At 47.2% G+C, this 17,635-nt stretch overlaps 1 protein-coding gene and 1 pseudogene across 1 annotated transcript; both read left to right on the forward strand.

The window, feature by feature from the left end:
- Positions 1-8,730: 8,730 nt before the first annotated feature.
- PRR9 (proline rich 9) lies at positions 8,731-10,483 on the forward strand. The gene is made up of 2 exons (XM_023213769.2): positions 8,731-8,766; positions 9,275-10,483. The coding sequence occupies exon 2, from the start codon at positions 9,295-9,297 to the stop codon at positions 9,643-9,645; it is 351 nt and encodes a 116-aa protein (XP_023069537.1). The 5' UTR covers positions 8,731-8,766; positions 9,275-9,294; the 3' UTR covers positions 9,646-10,483.
- Positions 10,484-16,286: 5,803 nt separating this feature from the next.
- Positions 16,287-17,234, forward strand: LOC111543936 (annotated as a pseudogene).
- The last annotated feature ends 401 nt before the right edge of the window (positions 17,235-17,635 follow it).

Below are 17,635 nucleotides of genomic sequence, written 5' to 3' on the forward strand. Positions count from 1 at the left end.
AAAAAAAAAAAAATAAGACAGTGGGGTTATGGGTAACTAGTAGTTTATTTCTATTTTCATCTGGATTTTCACATGTTTTTGTTTTATAATGGATTAAAAAAGAAATAATCATGAAATAATCAACAATTTATGAAATAATCATGACTACTTCAGAGACCCCCAAAGTCCTTTATTTTACTCAATGTACAAAAACAGGGAAGGAAGAACGTTTTAGGGAGTATGCATCACATTGAAGGCACCTCGCCATGGATGCCTTCCCTCCAAGGGCAGGATCTCAGTCCCAGGCCTGGGAGAACGGGTCAGGTGGCTGTGCCCTCCTAGGTGGTTCTGCGAACTCTGGGCACAGCCTGAAAGGAGGCCAGCTCTGGGAACATGAAACCATTCGTTGCCAATTTAGGTCTCATTTCTCCCATGTAAATGGAACGAAAGATAGACATCTCATTTTTTTTTTTTTGAGACAGAGTCTTGCTCTGTCGCCCAAGCTGGAGTGCAGCGGCGCGACCTCAGCTCACTGCAAGCTCCACCTCCCAGGTTCACACCATTCTCCTGCCTCAGCCTCCCGAGTAGCTGGGACTACAGGTACCCGCCACCATGCCTGTCTAATTTTTTGTATTTTTAATAGAAATAGGGTTTCACCGTGTTAGCCAGGATGGTATCGATCTCCTGACCTCGTGATCCACCTGCCTCAGCCTCCCAAAGTGCTAGGATTGCAGGCTTGAGCCACAGCACCCAACGGAGATAGACATCTCTTAATGGCTACTTTCCCAACAAAAAGCAGGATCAAAGGCAATTCTGGGGAGATGGCTGGGACATGATGAGAGTGCCACCTCCCTGCAGAATGCCATAATTACTCCCAGCCCCAGCGGCAGTCACCAGGGTTCTGCCCCAAACAGTAGAGGGCTGTATAAATAAGCAACGCCTGAAGAGTGACATCACAGGCATCTGTGCAGCACCAGGCTCGATGACTCCCAGATAACAAGACGGGCAGGACTGAGACCTCTCCCTTCATGACAAAGCAGTTCTGAGGATCCATTAAGATGGTCACAAAAGGAGCCTCCACCACAGACCCCTTTGCATTGTGCTTTCTTGAGAATCAGGCAGAGTACAGCTAGCTTTCTAAAAGGGCTTCTAAGCCCTCCCAAATCAGGCAACTGGCTGTGAGGTGGGCTGGCACTGTGAGGGCTGGGCACAGAACCTAGGGGTGTCTGACTTTGAAGCTGGAAGGAACCTTAGAGACCATTTTCCTGCATCCCCCACCTCCACGCATGAATGGCAACTGCGGAGAGGGGAGGAAGTAACCAGTTACCAAACGTCCTATTTTTCCTGTCCTGTTCCCACATGACCAAAGATTGCAGCTTAGCACACGAGCACAGGCACATTCTAGAAGGCTTTATTAGTGATAAGTCATAACTGCTTCCATGTCATAGGTGTTGATGCCTAGCAAAGAGATCAGTAAAAACACTAAGCCATTTGCCAAACACGTAAAGATTCTAAGATACAAACTGATCGTAAAATGCATACCAGGATATTTTCAGCTGTACCTGTCTTCCAAGTGCAGGAAACCTCATGTCTCATCTCGAGAGCTATACGCCCCCTCCCAGGCTCAAAGGAAAGTCTTCTCAGACTAAGGAGTCATAGCTTTTTCCCAGAAATGCGCTCATCATCTCTCACCTACACCTTTCAACCCTCCTAACTGGCTTTCAAAGTTAACCTTCCTTCAGTCCTTACTCCAGTGGAAACCAGCCAAGGCAGTCTTGCTAAAATCAAATTTACACATGATGTCCTTGCTTAAAACCCTTGAGTCTCCCCTTTGCCTAGAGGGCAGTTCAAATAACATTCTGTCATGTAAAAACCTTTAGGATCTAGCCCCTGCCTCCTTCTCTAGCCATAGGGCCATTTCTCCATCTCCTTCTAGAACTTTACAATCCAGTAACAAGTAACCGCTGGCATTTCCTGGCACACAGCGCAGAGTCTCTGGCCTTTGTGACTTTATACTCCCTTCTCTATCGTTTTTCTCTGCCTCCACTGAATCTTCCTCTGAATGATCCACCTGGGCAAATCCTCACCCTTTAAGTCAACTCAGGGGTCACCTGCTCCAAGAATCTTCCCCATGTCCCACCCCCAAGCTGGCTAGATGCCCCTCTGTGGTCTCAGAGCTTCCATGCTTTTGTCTCCTTATCACTCCACATTCTGGCCGCGTGTTTGTAACCTGACTGTCCAACCAGCCTGCCCTTTGAGAAGGGGCAGCCGGGCACACATCGCAGACATGCAGTAATAACCAATGAGTGGATGCTCAGAGGCTGCAGAGCCACTTTCCCAAACAAGAGGGGATTGCTCTGGACTGATCCCCTGTCCACTGTGCTCCTTAACCTCGTGGCATGGAGTCATCCCCAGAACGGGACAGTGAGGAGAGAGGAAGGGGACTCAGCATGAGTGGCCTGGGGCTGAAAGGCAGCCCTGGCCCTTGTCGCAGTCCTGCCTTTGGCCACTTTCTCCTTCAGGCGCAAGATGTAGATCCTGCCAACCCTCCTCCTGCTTTGCCAGGAAGATGCAGGCTACCTCCATGTGGGTCCCTCACCTCGCACAGCAGCAAGGAAAGGGAAAGGGCTTGGCATCCCACCGACATGGGCTCCAAGCAAGCACTGCACCAGCCAGCTGTGGAGCCGGGCAAGATGCTTCACCTCAGTGGGAGAAGGGAGCCCGAGGTCTTCACCTGAGGAATGAGACGAAAAGTCTCACCAAGGGGCAAGGGTGGGGCAATGAAGTGAGATAACTGATGTCAAGCCCCTAGTGTGGGCAACTGCACTTAGGAAGCCAAGATGTCAACAGTACTTTAGTACCTATGTACACACTTGGAGTCACAACCCATCACCTACTGCAGCAAAAGCTTCCTGCTATCTGCTGTGTGAAGCAGTACATTTCAGGGAGAAACAGGGATCTCCACAAAAGGATGACAAATATCTTTGAAGGCAAGTAGAGTTAGGGGCCACCCCGCCAGTCCCAGGTTGGGCCCACAATAGGAGCCAGAAGGAGATGCTTGTATTGCCGAATATCAAAACTGAACGTGGCATTTAAAACATCCTCAGTGTCTACATGAGGAAGCGAAAGTCCAGAGAGAGGAACAACCAAAGTCACAGGGTGTTGGTTGTAGAAGGCATCCAGGATTTCTAATCCTGATTTAGGCCAAGGTGCACCAGAACTCAAACTCAAAAGGGAAAATGTTGAAGATGTACAACAAATGTAAGTAACTGGGGAACATCCTTCCTCCCCACCGTCTGTGTTGGTGGTCTTCCACCTGGAGTCCCCCGACACCCTATAGATGACAGCATGTACATATGAGTATTTCCTCTGATCCCAAACTGGGAACAGCCCCTGGCTGGTCTGCGTCTTTGTTGTCTTCCAAAAGCTTATAAGGAATCCTCAATACACTGGTCTGCTAAATGTTTTTATGCGGACCATTGCCCAGACCAGACATGACCTGACTATATAACCTTGAACAAGGCCCTTGACACTTTTGTGCCTCAATTTCCTCATCTAAAAAACGCAGTCAATAAATAGTTCTGTGTCTCCTTTTTAAAGCACATGCTGGGGCTAAAACAAGGAGGTAGAATTGAGTGGCCTCTCAAGTCCTGTCTGGCCCTGAGGGCTTGAGATTTACAGCTCTTTCCTGAATTCGCACCTCAGATTCAGACCCCCTGTGTGGGTGACACAGGAAGAAAGGAAAGGAGAGGGGTGGTAGACTTCCCCCAAAGAATTCGCAAGCTGCCCAGTGGCACCCGCTCTGCGGGAAACCACATTCTGCACCATTCAGCTCTATCAGAGACATTGCCTTGTAACATGCAGATGAATGGATCAGAGGAGTCTAAGGACTTTTAAGATCTGAACAGAGGAGATAGTTGTTTGATGGGAATGGGAGAAAAAAAAAAACTGCCTTGCACACACCTGAGACTCTTCTGCTGATCCTGTCTAATTATGCCCTGGCTCCCAATAATGACAGCTCCAGAAGTCTAAAACCTTAAATCTCAGATGTCATTAAATCAGATTAACTCCAATCTTGCTGGAGGGCTGGGGATGATCACAGAAACAGCTTAGTCACCTTATCTTAAGATTTGGGGTGAGACAATTGTTCCAAAGCTTTCTAATCCACAACCCCAGATACTGGGCCACCAAGATTGATTTTTGAGGACTCAGACCCCAAATACTCTCACACCCAGGAAAAGACAGGTCACCTAAGGTCAGTCAGTCACTGGGTGAGCCACTGCCACACGCAGAAGACAGAAGACTGGGTCTTCCCGTGGGTATATTACCACCTGACCAAGGAAAAGTGCCCACACACGTGTCCACACACTACAAAGTTACATAGTTACCCAAGCTGATCATTCATGATCACATTTATAGTAGTACAGAATGTCAGAGATGGGATGGACTGAAAGTCTAACTTTCCTGTTTTAAAGACGATGAGGCCAGGCCACTTACAGAGCTGAGGAAGACTGTGGTAGGAGGAGTTTTTGAGGCAAGATCAGCAGTTTGGCTTTGGGCATGTATTAGATGTTCTATGACACACACGTGGAGAGATAAATGCATGGCAGAATTTGAACCTGTATTAAAGAAAAATGTGTGGTGTCTCACGCCTGTACTCCCAGCACTTTGGGAGGCCGAGGGGGTGAATCATGAGGTCAAGAGATCGACACCAGCCTGAACAACATGGTGAAACGCCATCTCCACTAAAAACACAAAAATTACCTGGGTGTAGTGGCACGTGCCTGTAGTCCCAGCTACTCAGGAGGCTAAGGCAGGAGAATTGCTTAAACCTGGGAGGTGGAGGTTGCAGTGCCCTGAGATCACGTGCCACTGCACACCAGCCTGGCCAACAGACCAAGACTCTGTCTCAAAAAAAAAAAAAAAAAAAAAAATCAAGTCAAAAATCAAATATTGGAGGGACAGAGCAAAGGACATAGAACAAGAAGAACCAGGGGAATCAAGGAAGGCTTCATGGAGGAGGTGAGTCCTGAACTGATTCAGATTGCACTAATATTCATAAGTAGCTTGATGGCCCTAAGTTTTGGAGCATACATTCTCTAATTTATTCATCACAAGAAATCTGTGAAATAGTATCTTCCTTTCTCAACAAGAGGAAATTGAGATTATGAGAGGTTAAATCACTTATCCAATATTGCATACACTCTATGTGATAGTCAACCCCAGATGAATGGGATCCTGAGTTCTTTCTCCATATATCTCAGTGGCTCTTTTGTTGTTGATGTTTTGTTTTGTTTTTTGAGATAGAGTCTCACTCTTTTTGCCCAGGCTGGAGTGCAATGGCACAATCTCAGCTCCCTGCAACCTCCACCTTCTGGGTTCAAGCAATTCTTCTGCCTCAGCCTCCCCATTAGCTGGGATTATAGGCACCTCATTATAGGCGCTCGCCACCATGCCCGGCTAATTTTGTATTTTTAGTAGAGATGGAGTTTCACCATGTTGGCCAGGCTGGTCTTAAATTCCTGACCTCAAATGACCCACTCGCCTCAGCCTCCCAAAGTGCTGGGATTATATGGGTGAGCCACTGCGCCCAGCTCAGTGCCTCTTTATCAAAAGCTAGCCTTTGATTGAGGATGCTGACATGACAAGTAGGAATATATTTAAATGAGGGAATGGCAAATGAGATTTTATTCTTCATCTGAGGCTTCCTTCTTCAAGAGCTCCCAAAAGCCTCCAGCACTGGGAAGGTTGTTAGGTTTCTACTGCTTCTGTGACAAGTTTCCACAAGTTTAGTGGCTTCAAACAACAAAAGTGAACACTAGGACAGTTCTGGAGCTCAGAGACTGACACAAGTCTCTCCGGACTGAAATCAGAGTGTCCGCGAAGATGCACCTCTTCCCAGAGGTACTGCAGAATCTGTTTCCAGACTGTAGAGACTGCCCTCATTTCTGTACTGCAGAATCTGTTTCCAGACTGTAGAGACTGCCCTCATTTCTGGCTCGTGGACTCCTTCCATATTCAAAATCAGCAATGGACGGTTAAGCCTTTCTCAAATCACATCACTCTGACAGTCTCTTCTTGCTTTTAAGAGCCTTATGCTTATGTTGGCCACACCTGGATAATCAAGGATAATCTCCCTATTTTAAAGTCGTCTGAATAGCAAGTTTGATTTTATTCACTACTTTCAGTCTCTCTTGCCAAGTAACCTAAATTCTAGCAATTAGGTGGCGAACATATTTAGGAGGCCATTATTCTGCCTACAACAGAAGGACTTTTGGATCAATTTCAAGATTGTTCCACTGTCATGAATCAACTCGATGGCAGGCAGGGCATCCAGTGAGAGGAGTCAAACTCTGGGCTCTACCTAACTGGGCTCACCTCCCCTCCATGAGAACATGCTCTAGTCTCTTGCTCTGCACATTTCTATTTAGTCTCCTTGTCCTTGGGCTTAACCAAAGTCACAGACATGTACATGACATGAGCAAGGTCATCTCATGCATCCTGTCACAAGAAACTTCCAGAAATCCCAGCTAAGAGTGTCTCTTCCCAGAGTCTCTTGCTCATTCCTTTCCTAAGTTGGCCTCCACCTCTCCTTTCGTCTCACTTGTATCTCTGTACTTCAACAGCCTCCCAACAAGGATTCCTTCCTAGAGGCCACCTGGAATGCTCTTGTCCACCCTCCTTGCCTGGGCAATTCCTACTGTCCAATAAGACAAAGCACAGACACCTCCTCCCCCAGGAGCCTTCCATGACCTTCCACCCAAAACCAAGGAAGGTGCCTTCTTCTGGAGCATAGCGGCTTACCTCTGGCCATATGTTCCATGAAACTGAGTCATTTTGGAAGGGAAAGGCATTGACATCACATGGGGCCATGAGTGACTGAAAGAACATATTATTGAACTCAGTGATGGAAAATTCCTTGTTTTCTAGGACACAGGAGAGTTGCTTTGTCTCTTCAACAGCATTCTAACAAAAGATGAAAAATGCAAAGAAGAAGAGAATTGAAAGGAGGAGATGAAAAAAGGGGAGAAAAAGAAGGATGAGTTTTCCCACCCTACACCTACTCTCCCAGATGCCCCAAATGACTTTGTCTCTTCAGATATACAGCTGGGTATTCCAAGTCCTTCCACACCCAGGTCTCTGTCTCCTGCCAGGACACCAATGGGGCTCATGGGGATGTCACATTAACCTCTGAGAACCAGTCTCAAAGGTCAAAAATGTCTCCTGGTCTCCCCAGCTTACCTTTTAAAAACTTTTCAGGTATCAAGCATCCAAAATCTATACAAACATTTGAGAGATTTCTGATTTTAGCCAAATATTTTTCTTAGGAAATGACGTAAACCTACCCCTTCAAGTTAAGAGATTGAACATAACTTCAAATTAAGGAGAAAGGAAGGGAACATCATTATATTTAAAATTCAACTTCATAAATATGAACTTCAGCAAACAAACACAGAACCACCACTTTATAGAACTGGGGGCTTCTTTCAAAGTAAATCTTTTCCCATTTTCAATTAAATGAGATTTTCCTCTACTCCCAGCTCTCCCACATCCACCTTCTTCATTCCTTCATTAATACATTTACCCCATCAATAATCATTTGTCTTCCATCATCTTCCACTTACTATACCTATGGCATAGTACCTATCCTCTAGGAACTTATAACCCAGGAAAAAATAAGATCTATATATAAATACCTGGAAAATCCTAATTTCAATAGTAAATGTCATATGAATAATAAGAACAATAGATACCGTGGGAATTCATAGAGAGGTGGATTCATTTCTGGTTTAGAGTAATCAGGAAAGGCTCTCAGAGGGTGGTAGACATGAGTAAAGTTTTGCAGAATGCTTAGGATTTCCACAGGCACAGGGAGAACACACCAGGTAAAAACTAACAGCCCAAACTAGAAAGTAGAGGTAGAGGAAACTGGGTGTGTTTGCTTTGAAACTTTTCCTTTCATCCCCTGACTTCTATTGACCTGAGTTCTAAGAAAACGTTTTCCAGTAGGCAAAGAGACAAGTTAACTTCGTTCCAGCCTGTTCTCCTGGTCACTATGAAAATTCTGTGAGTAACTCCACTTTCAGAAGGGTGTCATAAATCAAAGTTGAGAAGATGAAGATTGTCTGCCTTCTCTTCCTCTCTTTTCCCCTTCACTCCACTTCACAACCCAAGAGTAACAAATGAATCCCACTTTCCTTCAAGACCACCATGCAGGAAAATCACTCTCTTCAGCAGGCTGAAAGCCTTTTGTTCGCTTGGAACCACAGGGCAAGCCTTCGTCTTTGCATCTGAAGAGTGACTTTCTAGGCTTGATAAAGAAGTGTCTGCAACAGGCCATGTAAGCCCTTGACCCAGAGAGGCCCCAGGCCTTAGGCATAAAGTCTTCCCATTGGTGAAGATGAGATGAGCAAGGTGGATCTTATCTCTCACCACATCCTGTACCAGTTTGGGCAGACAAGGAATCCTGGTTGAATAGACTGAGATAACACTTTATGAACATTCTTTTCCTGCTGCCTTTGATGAGAGAGATCTGAGGGAAGGCCCTCCCTGCTGAGGTCTGATGAGGACCCACAGGCCAAAATGTAGTCTGATTAACAGGCATCCCAAGCAGTGACTCAAACCATCGGCGATTTCAGAGGAAGCTTGTTATGGTGACTCCACAATTAGTACCGCAGCCCGTGTGGCCAGTCAGTCCCGCGGGAGGCTGGACTAAGCACCATATAAAAGTCCCACCTTGCTGGGCTTCACAGTCCACAGCCTTTGTTGAGTCTTGTTGAAGATCAGGTAAGTGGGGCATCTGTGCCCTCTCTTCCTGTTGCTCTGTCTTTAGGCAGCCACTGTTCTGTTCCTCCTCTGGGCTGTACTTTCGGATTTTTTAAGTGGTTTCCCATTTCTTGGGCCTCACAAACTATCCTGTATATTCTATCCAGACTAGACTTTGTCTATCTAGTCTCTTGCACCTGATTTTCGAAAGGATTTGTAGACTAGAAAAGAAGGGAAAAAAAAAAAAAAAAAAACCTGTGGCAGGACTGGGGTTTTGAGCTATGGATGTCTAGACAGAGGCCATGAGAGTATTCCCACCTTGGAGACAGATGCCACAGGGAGCTGCGGCCAGGATAGAAAAGAGAAAGAGATAAAAAAGCAGCCAAAAAATTAGTTCTTACTTCCACTCCTCATTCCACTCCATTAGTTCTTCCATCCACTCCTCATTCTTCTTTCTCAACCCTTTATTCCCCAGTTCCCATGCTGATATTTTGAATGCAGATAATTTCAAATCTTGTGTTTTTTTCAGGCTCTGCAAATCACCCTAGGATGTCCTTCAGTGAGCAGCAGTGCAAGCAGCCATGTGTGCCCCCTCCATGCCTCCAAAAGACCCAGGAGCAGTGCCAGGGAAAGGCCGAGGAGGTGTGCCTCCCCATGTGCCAGCACCCCTGCCAAGATAAGTGTCTAGTTCAGGCCCAGGAGGTATGTCTTTCTCAGTGCCAGGAATTAAGTCAAGAAAAATGCCCACAGCAAGGCCAAGATCCATGCCTACCTCCATGCCAAGATCAATGTCCACCTCAGTGTGCAGAGCCATGCCAGGAGCTATTCCAGACAAAATGTGTGGAGGTTTGCCCACAGAAAGTCCAGGAGAAGTGCTCATCCCCTGGCAAGGGGAAGTAGCTGCTCATGTGTCTTCTGGGGTCAAGAAGATGGCCAGCAGATGAAACCCTGACCCCAGCCCGTGCTCTGGTGACCTTCCTCTGTGGGTACCTCTGTGTGCAATGTACCTTCTTGCCTCCTGGCTTCCTTAGCATTCCAGGACTTGGTCTGTGTCTCTGAAGATGGTTCTTTCTGTATTTCATCATCCTCTGTGAATAAGCACTGTTCTCAGCAGTCTGATGGAAGGTCTCAAATGCAAGAATGGTGTGACTATCAGGGAAGACCACAGAGGCCTAGCACAGCTTCCTTGGTGCAAAAATTCACCCAGCTCTGGAGGTGTAACAGCCAAGGATTACTTCATTCATCTTTCAGAGTTTCAGGCTATCAAATGAGCCACAAAACAAACTGAATTTTGATGGACTTTCCACTTATCACCACCACCACCACCACCACCACCACCACCGCCACCACCATCACCACCACCACCACCACAGGTGCTGAGACAAAGCGACTTGCAGTGTTTCAAAAATCAAAAATTGGTTGATTTTGTCCCTGTACATTAAAAAGAACAGGAAATTATTGAACATTGAAATGTTGGTTGTGCTTTTTTAAAATGAGCCAAAGTATGTAAATAACTGAATCCAAACAACCAGAAGGGAAAGATGAGATGGATGTTTGGTGCCCTTGTCAATCTCTGTGCTTCACAGCTGGTCTAATGTGGGCCCTTAGTTCTCACCATGTACACTCTTTAGAGATGTGAATTGTGTCTGTGTGATGCAGGCTGGTCTGTTCTCCAGCTTCCTTGCCTTCTTCTCCCTGGTGAAGGTAAAATACATAATAAAGCTGATCCTAAAGCTGATATCTGACTTGACGTGTGTTCTCTTTTCTCCGCCATCAAACCCCTCACTGTCCTTGTGATAACTGTCTCCTCCTTTGGCAGGGGAGGGGAGTAATCTGAAACAGGAATAAAATACAGACCTCACCGGTACCTAAAACAGCAATTCCAGAAGAGGCCTCCTGCAGGTCACAGAGACCACCCCACCTACAATATATCCTAGGTTCACCTACTTGTACACGTCACACATGAGAAAATCCAGCAAGGGGCTAGGACCTGCCCACACTCAAAACCTCAGGTCCAGGTTCTTTCTACTATAGCATCTTTCTTCTCTGATCCTTGCTTTCCAAAGGAAAGGGCTGAAATGGAAAGGAGGGGAGATGTGTGGAAGAGGGATCCCAAATCAATTCACGACACCTACAAACATAGCATCTGTGTCAAAGGAGAGAGCGAAGTATGCCTCTGAGATGAATGCAGACTCAAAGACCAAAACTGTCTGCCCTGCCATCTGACCAGGTTTCAGGTAGGCCTAGGGCCTGGGTAACTGGTCTACTGTCCCCTACCCATGGAGGAAACACAGGCAGTGGCCACTGGGGTTTGTGAATGGGTCGAGAGGGCACTGCACTGACATGAAATAGTCACAGGCTGCTCCCTTGGCAGTGGCCCGAGCTCTGACCTGAGCCCAAAGGAAGCTATGCCAAGGACCATCTTCCTGGGGGGGATGTAGCTTCTTACCCATTCTACCGGTCCCCCTCCCTCCTCAAGCCTCATGAGGAGGAGGTGGAGGGCCAGGACAGCCCGTCCCTGTAGGGTGTGTGGAACTCTATGTCTCAGTTGTTTGGCTAAACTGAGGGTCACTGAGTCTGTGGGTGACATGGACCAGGCCCTGAGCTCCATGCACATTCTCTATGGAGATTCTAACAGCAGCCTGGGGGAGTTCCTATGCTGCCCATTGCTTAGGAACTTGTCATAAAGCCGGTAAGTGGTGAAGTCAGGATGCTCACCCAAGTCCCTCTAACTCCAGAAAGGAGCTCTTATTTTTGTAATGAAAGTGCTATGGCATACAGAGAAGATTTCCAAAAACTGTCTTCTCATTCATTCATTTATCCACCTAAATCATGTTTCCTGATCACCTACCAGGTTTCAGTCACTGTGCCGGGTGCTGGAGAGACAGTGGTGAAGCAGGCAGTCAGTATCCCTGTGCAGAGCTACGAGCTGTCTCTTCTGCAGGCCACATGCACCAAGGGTACCTTTCTGAAAATCTCCTGGGTGTCTCAAGTCCCTGAACATCTCCAGATGCCTGAATCACAGTTCTCTTGGCTCCTTGCCTAGTTGAAATAGGTTTTCTTATCCATTTTCCAATTTTGGAATAAATCAGCTGTTCCCTAGGGCTAGCAGCTCCCAGAGCTCCATTCTTCGGAGATGCAGCAGAGAGGCCTTCCTATCAGTGAAGTTTCTGTTCAAAAACACTTTTCCGGCTTGGCTCAAGTCCAAGAAACATCTTTGTTCTCCAGCATCAAAGGCGTGCACAGATTGGAGTCCAAGATCAGACACCCAGGCATTAAGAGGAAGCACGGGGCTAATGAACAGGGAGAGTCCAGACTTATCAGAGAGAGGAGAAATCTGCTGATTACGGGGTGGGGGAAGCCTCTACGGTTAGGAAGGGGACAAGTCTGCAGATTGCAGATAGGTGAGCAGACGCCAAGCAACCAGCTGGCTTTCATCTAGTTCTGTCATAGGGACCTCCACACCTCCTCGTGCTCACAGAGGTCTGCCCCACCCACTGCCTGGGCCACTGCTGCTGCAGCCTGGTCTCTAAAGACACAGACCAGGTCCACGGCCACAGAGGCCACAGGGACAGCTAGGACACAGCATTCAGACTTCTCCAGCTGCCACTTCTGTGCTGAGCCTTTCAGGAAGTAGGGAAGGGTCTTAATAAGGAGATGTTAGGGGTTCTAGTTAACAGTTAACTCAACATGAGACAATAGTGGATCTGTGAGCCCCACATGCCAAGAGGAAAAAATACAAACTGACAGGAATTCATAGGAGGAGCTGCGGATTCACTCAGTCATTCAAGATATTCCTGGAGAAACTGCTATTCCAAGTCAGGCTCTGGAAATCTGCGACAGCGCCAGGAGGCAGGCAAGCAGAGCAGTGGCCTGAACGACTTTCACATCAGGAAGTGTTGAAAAATATTTAGTCTACAAAAGAAAACACCCGAGGGAGTGGGACAGCTGAACTCAAATATTTTAAGTGCTTTTATGAGGGAGGAGTGAGATTTTTGTGAAGTGCCAAAGAACAAAGTTAGGACCCATGGGCAGAAATCATGAAATTGGGCTCAGTTTAAGAATGTTCTTATAATGAGATCTACTGGACGGCAACAGGAGCTGCCTTTGGATGCATTGTGTCCCATGAACTAGAGGTCTGCAAGCCAGTGGGTGACAACCAGCTCCTCCCAACCCATCAAATACTGTGACTCCTCTAACTCTAACTTATATGTGGAAATGGGACCCAGGGGCAGGGAGCCTCCCACGAAGGGAGATTCAGAAGACCTGACCGCAAGCTCAGGAGACAGGAAGTTCCCCTGGCTTCCAGAACACTCCTGGGAGGCTCTTCAGGGGGCCCAGACTTCTGGGGACCAGCAGAATGTGTGATCATGGCTTGAAACTAAAGGAAAGGAGGAAGACAGGTAAGTGATGGGAAGTGGCTCGCCCAGACTTAGGGTTTTCTTAATGTTTTTGGACCCACAAATGCTTCAGCCCTGAGTAGCACCCTGCAGTGATTACTCACTGCTTTCTAATCTCGTTCTTCCCAGCTGGGTTTAGTGTGTTTGCTCCCTTTTACAACTCTTTTCTTTACCATCCAGACACCCTTTCTCTTCTGTACCAAAGTGATCCGCCTGTTCTTCCGCCTGACAACCCCTCACAGATTCCTTTCTGCCTGCACCTCCCTCTCTCCCACCCAGGGCTCTCCCCTGTTTGCCTCAGCCAAACCAGGGATTTCAACCTGACCTCCAGGAAGCCCTCCATGGTTTCAGCCTAGCTCCTAAGTACTGCAGCTTCGGCTCTGCGCTGCAGTGGCCCCGGGGTTCTGCAGTCCTCTACCAGCTGCCTATATGTGAATGACACACATCTCCTGTTGGCATGAGAGCCCAGATGACAGCTCCTGGGGCTGGCTGTGTTCTTGCCTGACTTCACAGGACCCATCACACTGAGGTCTGAGACACCCTCACGGCCGGCCACCAGCATGCCCCCTGAGCAGAGACAGAGGAGGGTGCTGGCCTCCAGACCACCTGGACAATCCCTTTCATTGATAGGGTAACCAGTTCATCTTGATTTGCCTGGAATTGTCCCAATTTTAGCATCGAAAGTTCTGAATCCCGAGAACTCCCTCAGTCCCTGACAAACTGGGACGGTTGGTTGCCCTGAGTACCTGTGTGTATAAGACATGATGCCTTCTTCCAGGTAGGGGAGCACAGAGAGAAAGTAGATGAGGCCCTCCATGCTGGAGAAACTTATAGCCCAAGGGATTTTTCTGGAAAACTGTAAACCCAGGAGGCCTAGTTCCCACTGCCTGCCCCCTCCATAGCCACATTCTCCATGAGCAGGAGTGGGGGCAGCAGGGGCTGGTGAGGGGTGATCAAATACTAGATCAATGAGCAGGTCCCCAGCCTAGGCCTGTTTAAGCATGAACTGGCAGGTCTTGACCAGGAGAAGTGGTATCATGAGGGCCACCACCACCATTCCTGCTCCTGTCAATAACCCCACGCACAGCAGACCTGGACTTGTCCACTCCTGCTCTCCTCTCCCACAGACACCTGCCTCACATCTGAAAATGGTTGAAAGAAAAGAGGTGGCTAGCTGGCAGGGCCTTCTCAACTCAACCTCCCTCATCACCCGGTTCCCCAGCCAGTCTCAAAACCAGTCCTTCCTCGTTTAGAAGCCACTGGGGACCCCTTTTCTCTTCTCTTCCCAACAGCACCACCTGCTGGCCATAGAGGCACTTGGCTTTCTGCTAATCACACCCAGTCTGGCCTGAGTTGGAGATGGCCGCACACACTGGGGCCCAGTCAATGCTCCGTGTGGAGAAGACAGTGCTCCGTGTGGAGAAGACAGAGATGCAGCATCTAACAGAGTCAGGAGAAGGCTATATGTGCAAGACAGAGTTACACTACTTATAGGGTGGGAGCAACACGAATAATGGTTCAGGACATAGGATTAAGAATCAGACTTCTGGAATTCAAATCTAAACTCCACCACTTCTATTGTTTCCTTAAAGCAAATTTCTCCTGTGTGAGAGTATGTGACACAGAATCTCCTATGTGCCAAGCCCTGGAGCGACAGCAGCGAACCAGATACACAGAATCCCTGCCTCCCAGAGTTCACATGAGGAGGAAGACAGACAAAAAGCAACTCAGCAAAAGGCATAAATAAGAAAGTGAAAATGAAGAAAATGAAACAAAGTGATGAGGAGTGTCCGGGAAGAGGGATGCTCTTTAGCTTGGGTAGCGTGGAAAGGCCGATCTGAGATGGGGATGTCCGAGTAGCAACATGAACAATAAGAAGGGGCCATCCATGTGGGATCAGGTATGAGCATTAGTGCAAAGAGAACAGCAGGTACAGGGAGTTCTGCAGATCAGACTGCATCTGGAGCCTCAAACTCAGACACTGCATTTGAAGGTAGACACGGGCCAACCTTTAGTTCATCCAAATGAACATGAGCAAAAAGGCGAGGTCTCTGGGCACCTTGTCACATGAGCTGTGGCTGAAGGAAGGGGGCGTTTCGTCTAGAGATGACTTAGGGACACACAGTGGCTGTCTTCAGGCCTTTCAAATGTCAAAGAGAGAGGCCGTGGATTTATTATTTGTGATCCCAAGGAGAATAGCATGGATCAGTGAGTTCTGGGCACAGAAAAGCAGATTCTGCTCATATCAGGAATAAAATGACCTAGCAAATGAAATGAGCCACTCATGAAGTAGTGATCCCACTCTCCATGAAATATGCAAGCAGAGGCCAAATAAGTAGCTGAGATTATAGGAAGTGTGGATGCAATTTTTTTCATCAATAATTATCACCTACTCTTGCACTTGAATTGCTTATGGGTTACCACAAGATTTTGCTTCTCTCTGAATGCAGTAAAATAGCCTTAGTCAGCCGGTCACTGGAGGGACGTCTGCCCCAAGGTTGGGGAACATCACAGCAGGGCAGGAGAAAACCGGCTGTTGGGTACAGAACACGCTTCTTGTCAAACCCAGAGCAGATTCTGGCAAAGACGAAAAGTGGAGGTCCTCACCTCCCTTTCATATGCTCCCCTTTTCTGTCCCAGCACCAGAAGATGGAACTTCCTTTCCTCACAATGGTCTAAGAAGAAACTAGTCTAAGCAATTAGAGAAAGTATCCTCCTCTTCCCAAGTCCTGAAAGTTTTTATGTTGCACACCCTGGTAATAAAAATATTTCAGCTTCACAATAAACATATAAAAATGGTGTTCAACCTCTCATTATTCATCAAAGAAATGCAAATGAAAACTTGAAAGAGATACCACAACATACTGACTGGAGGGGATAAAAGTAAAAAGACAGAATCACAGTGTGGGTGAAGTTATGGGAGTGCAAATTGGTGCAACCACTATGGAAAACTCTTTGACAGTCATTACTAAAGCAGAATGTATACACAGCCCATGACTGAGCAATTCCTCTCCTAGGCATCTGCCCTGCATACAGTCACCAAAAGTCAAATATTAGAATGTTCATTCTAGCTCTCACCAGGCATCCTTGTGAAAGTGACATCACCTTTAAACCCTTCGTGGCAACCCCTGACACACTGCCATGCAGCCCAGGGAAGATAGGGCAACCTGGAAGTCCAACTACTTCCTTCAGATCATCCAATTTTTCGATGATTATCTGAAATGTTTCATTGTAGGAGCAGCAATGTGGGCTCCAAGTAGATGCAGCAGATCCACATGTCCCTCTGAGGGAAGGCCCTGGTGCCAATGGGCAAGAACACCATGATGTGCAAGGCCATCCAAGAGCACCTGGAAAACAACCCAGCTCTGGAAAAACTGTTGCCTCATATCCAGGGAAATGTGGGCTTCGTGTTCACCAAGGAGGACCTCACTGAGATCAGGGACATGCTGCAGGCCAGTAAGGTGCCAGCTGCCACCCATGCTGGTGCCATTGCCCCATGTGAAGTCACTGTCCCAGGCCAGAACACCGGTCTGGAGCCCAAGAAGACCTCCTTTCTCCAAGCTTTAAGCATTACCACTAAAATCACGAGTGACACCACTGAAATCCTGAGTGATGTGCAGCTGATCAAGACTCGTGACAAAGTGGGAGCCAGCGAAGCCACACTGCTGAACATGCTGAACATCTCTCCCTTCCCCCTTGGGCTGATTATCCAGCAGCTGTTCAACAGTAGCAGTATCTACAACCCTGAAGTGCTTGATATCCCATAGGAAACTGCATTCTCGCCTCCTGGAGGGTGTCCGCAATGTTGCCAATGTTTGCCTGCAGATTGGTTACCCAGCTGTTGCATCAGTACCTCATTCTACCATCAATGGGTACAAGCAAGTCCTGGCTTTGTCTGTGGAGACTGATTGCACCTTCCTACTTGCTGAAAAGGTCAAGGCCTTCTTGGCTGATCCATCTGCCTTTGTGGCTGCTGCCCCTGGGGCCACTGCCACTACTGCTGCTCCTGCTGCAGCTCCAGCCAAGGCTGAAGCCAAGGAAGGGTTGGAGGAGTTGGACGAGAATATGAGATTTGGCCTATTTGAGTAATCACCAAAAGGCAACCAACTCAGCCAGGTTTATTTTCAAAACAAAGAAATAAAGGCTTACTTCTTTCAAAAAAAAATTATTCCAGTGTTATTCATAATATCCAAGTATCAGAAAGATACAAATACACATCAATGAATAAAAAACAGTGGTATAGTCACACAGTGGAATTCCATACAGCAATGTGTACAAATGATCTACAGCTACACACAGCAATATGGATGAATCTCACAAACATAAAGTAAGTGGCCAAACAAAAAGACACCTAAAAAAGCATTAGGATGAAACATATGAAATTGCCATTTATGGAGGTCAAAAACTGTTCATAGGGTTCAACATAAAACACTCTGCATAGTTCCATTTATATCTTTTATCATAGGGTTCAACATAAAACACTCTGCATA

Source organism: Piliocolobus tephrosceles, chromosome 1 (assembly GCF_002776525.5).
Source record: "Piliocolobus tephrosceles isolate RC106 chromosome 1, ASM277652v3, whole genome shotgun sequence".
NCBI lineage: Eukaryota > Metazoa > Chordata > Mammalia > Primates > Cercopithecidae > Piliocolobus > Piliocolobus tephrosceles.

What these genes read in the sequence shown, in the direction of transcription:
- PRR9 (XM_023213769.2), top strand. Translation starts at nt 9,295, where the DNA reads ATGTCCTTCAGTGAGCAGCAGTGCAAGCAGCCATGTGTGCCCCCTCCA.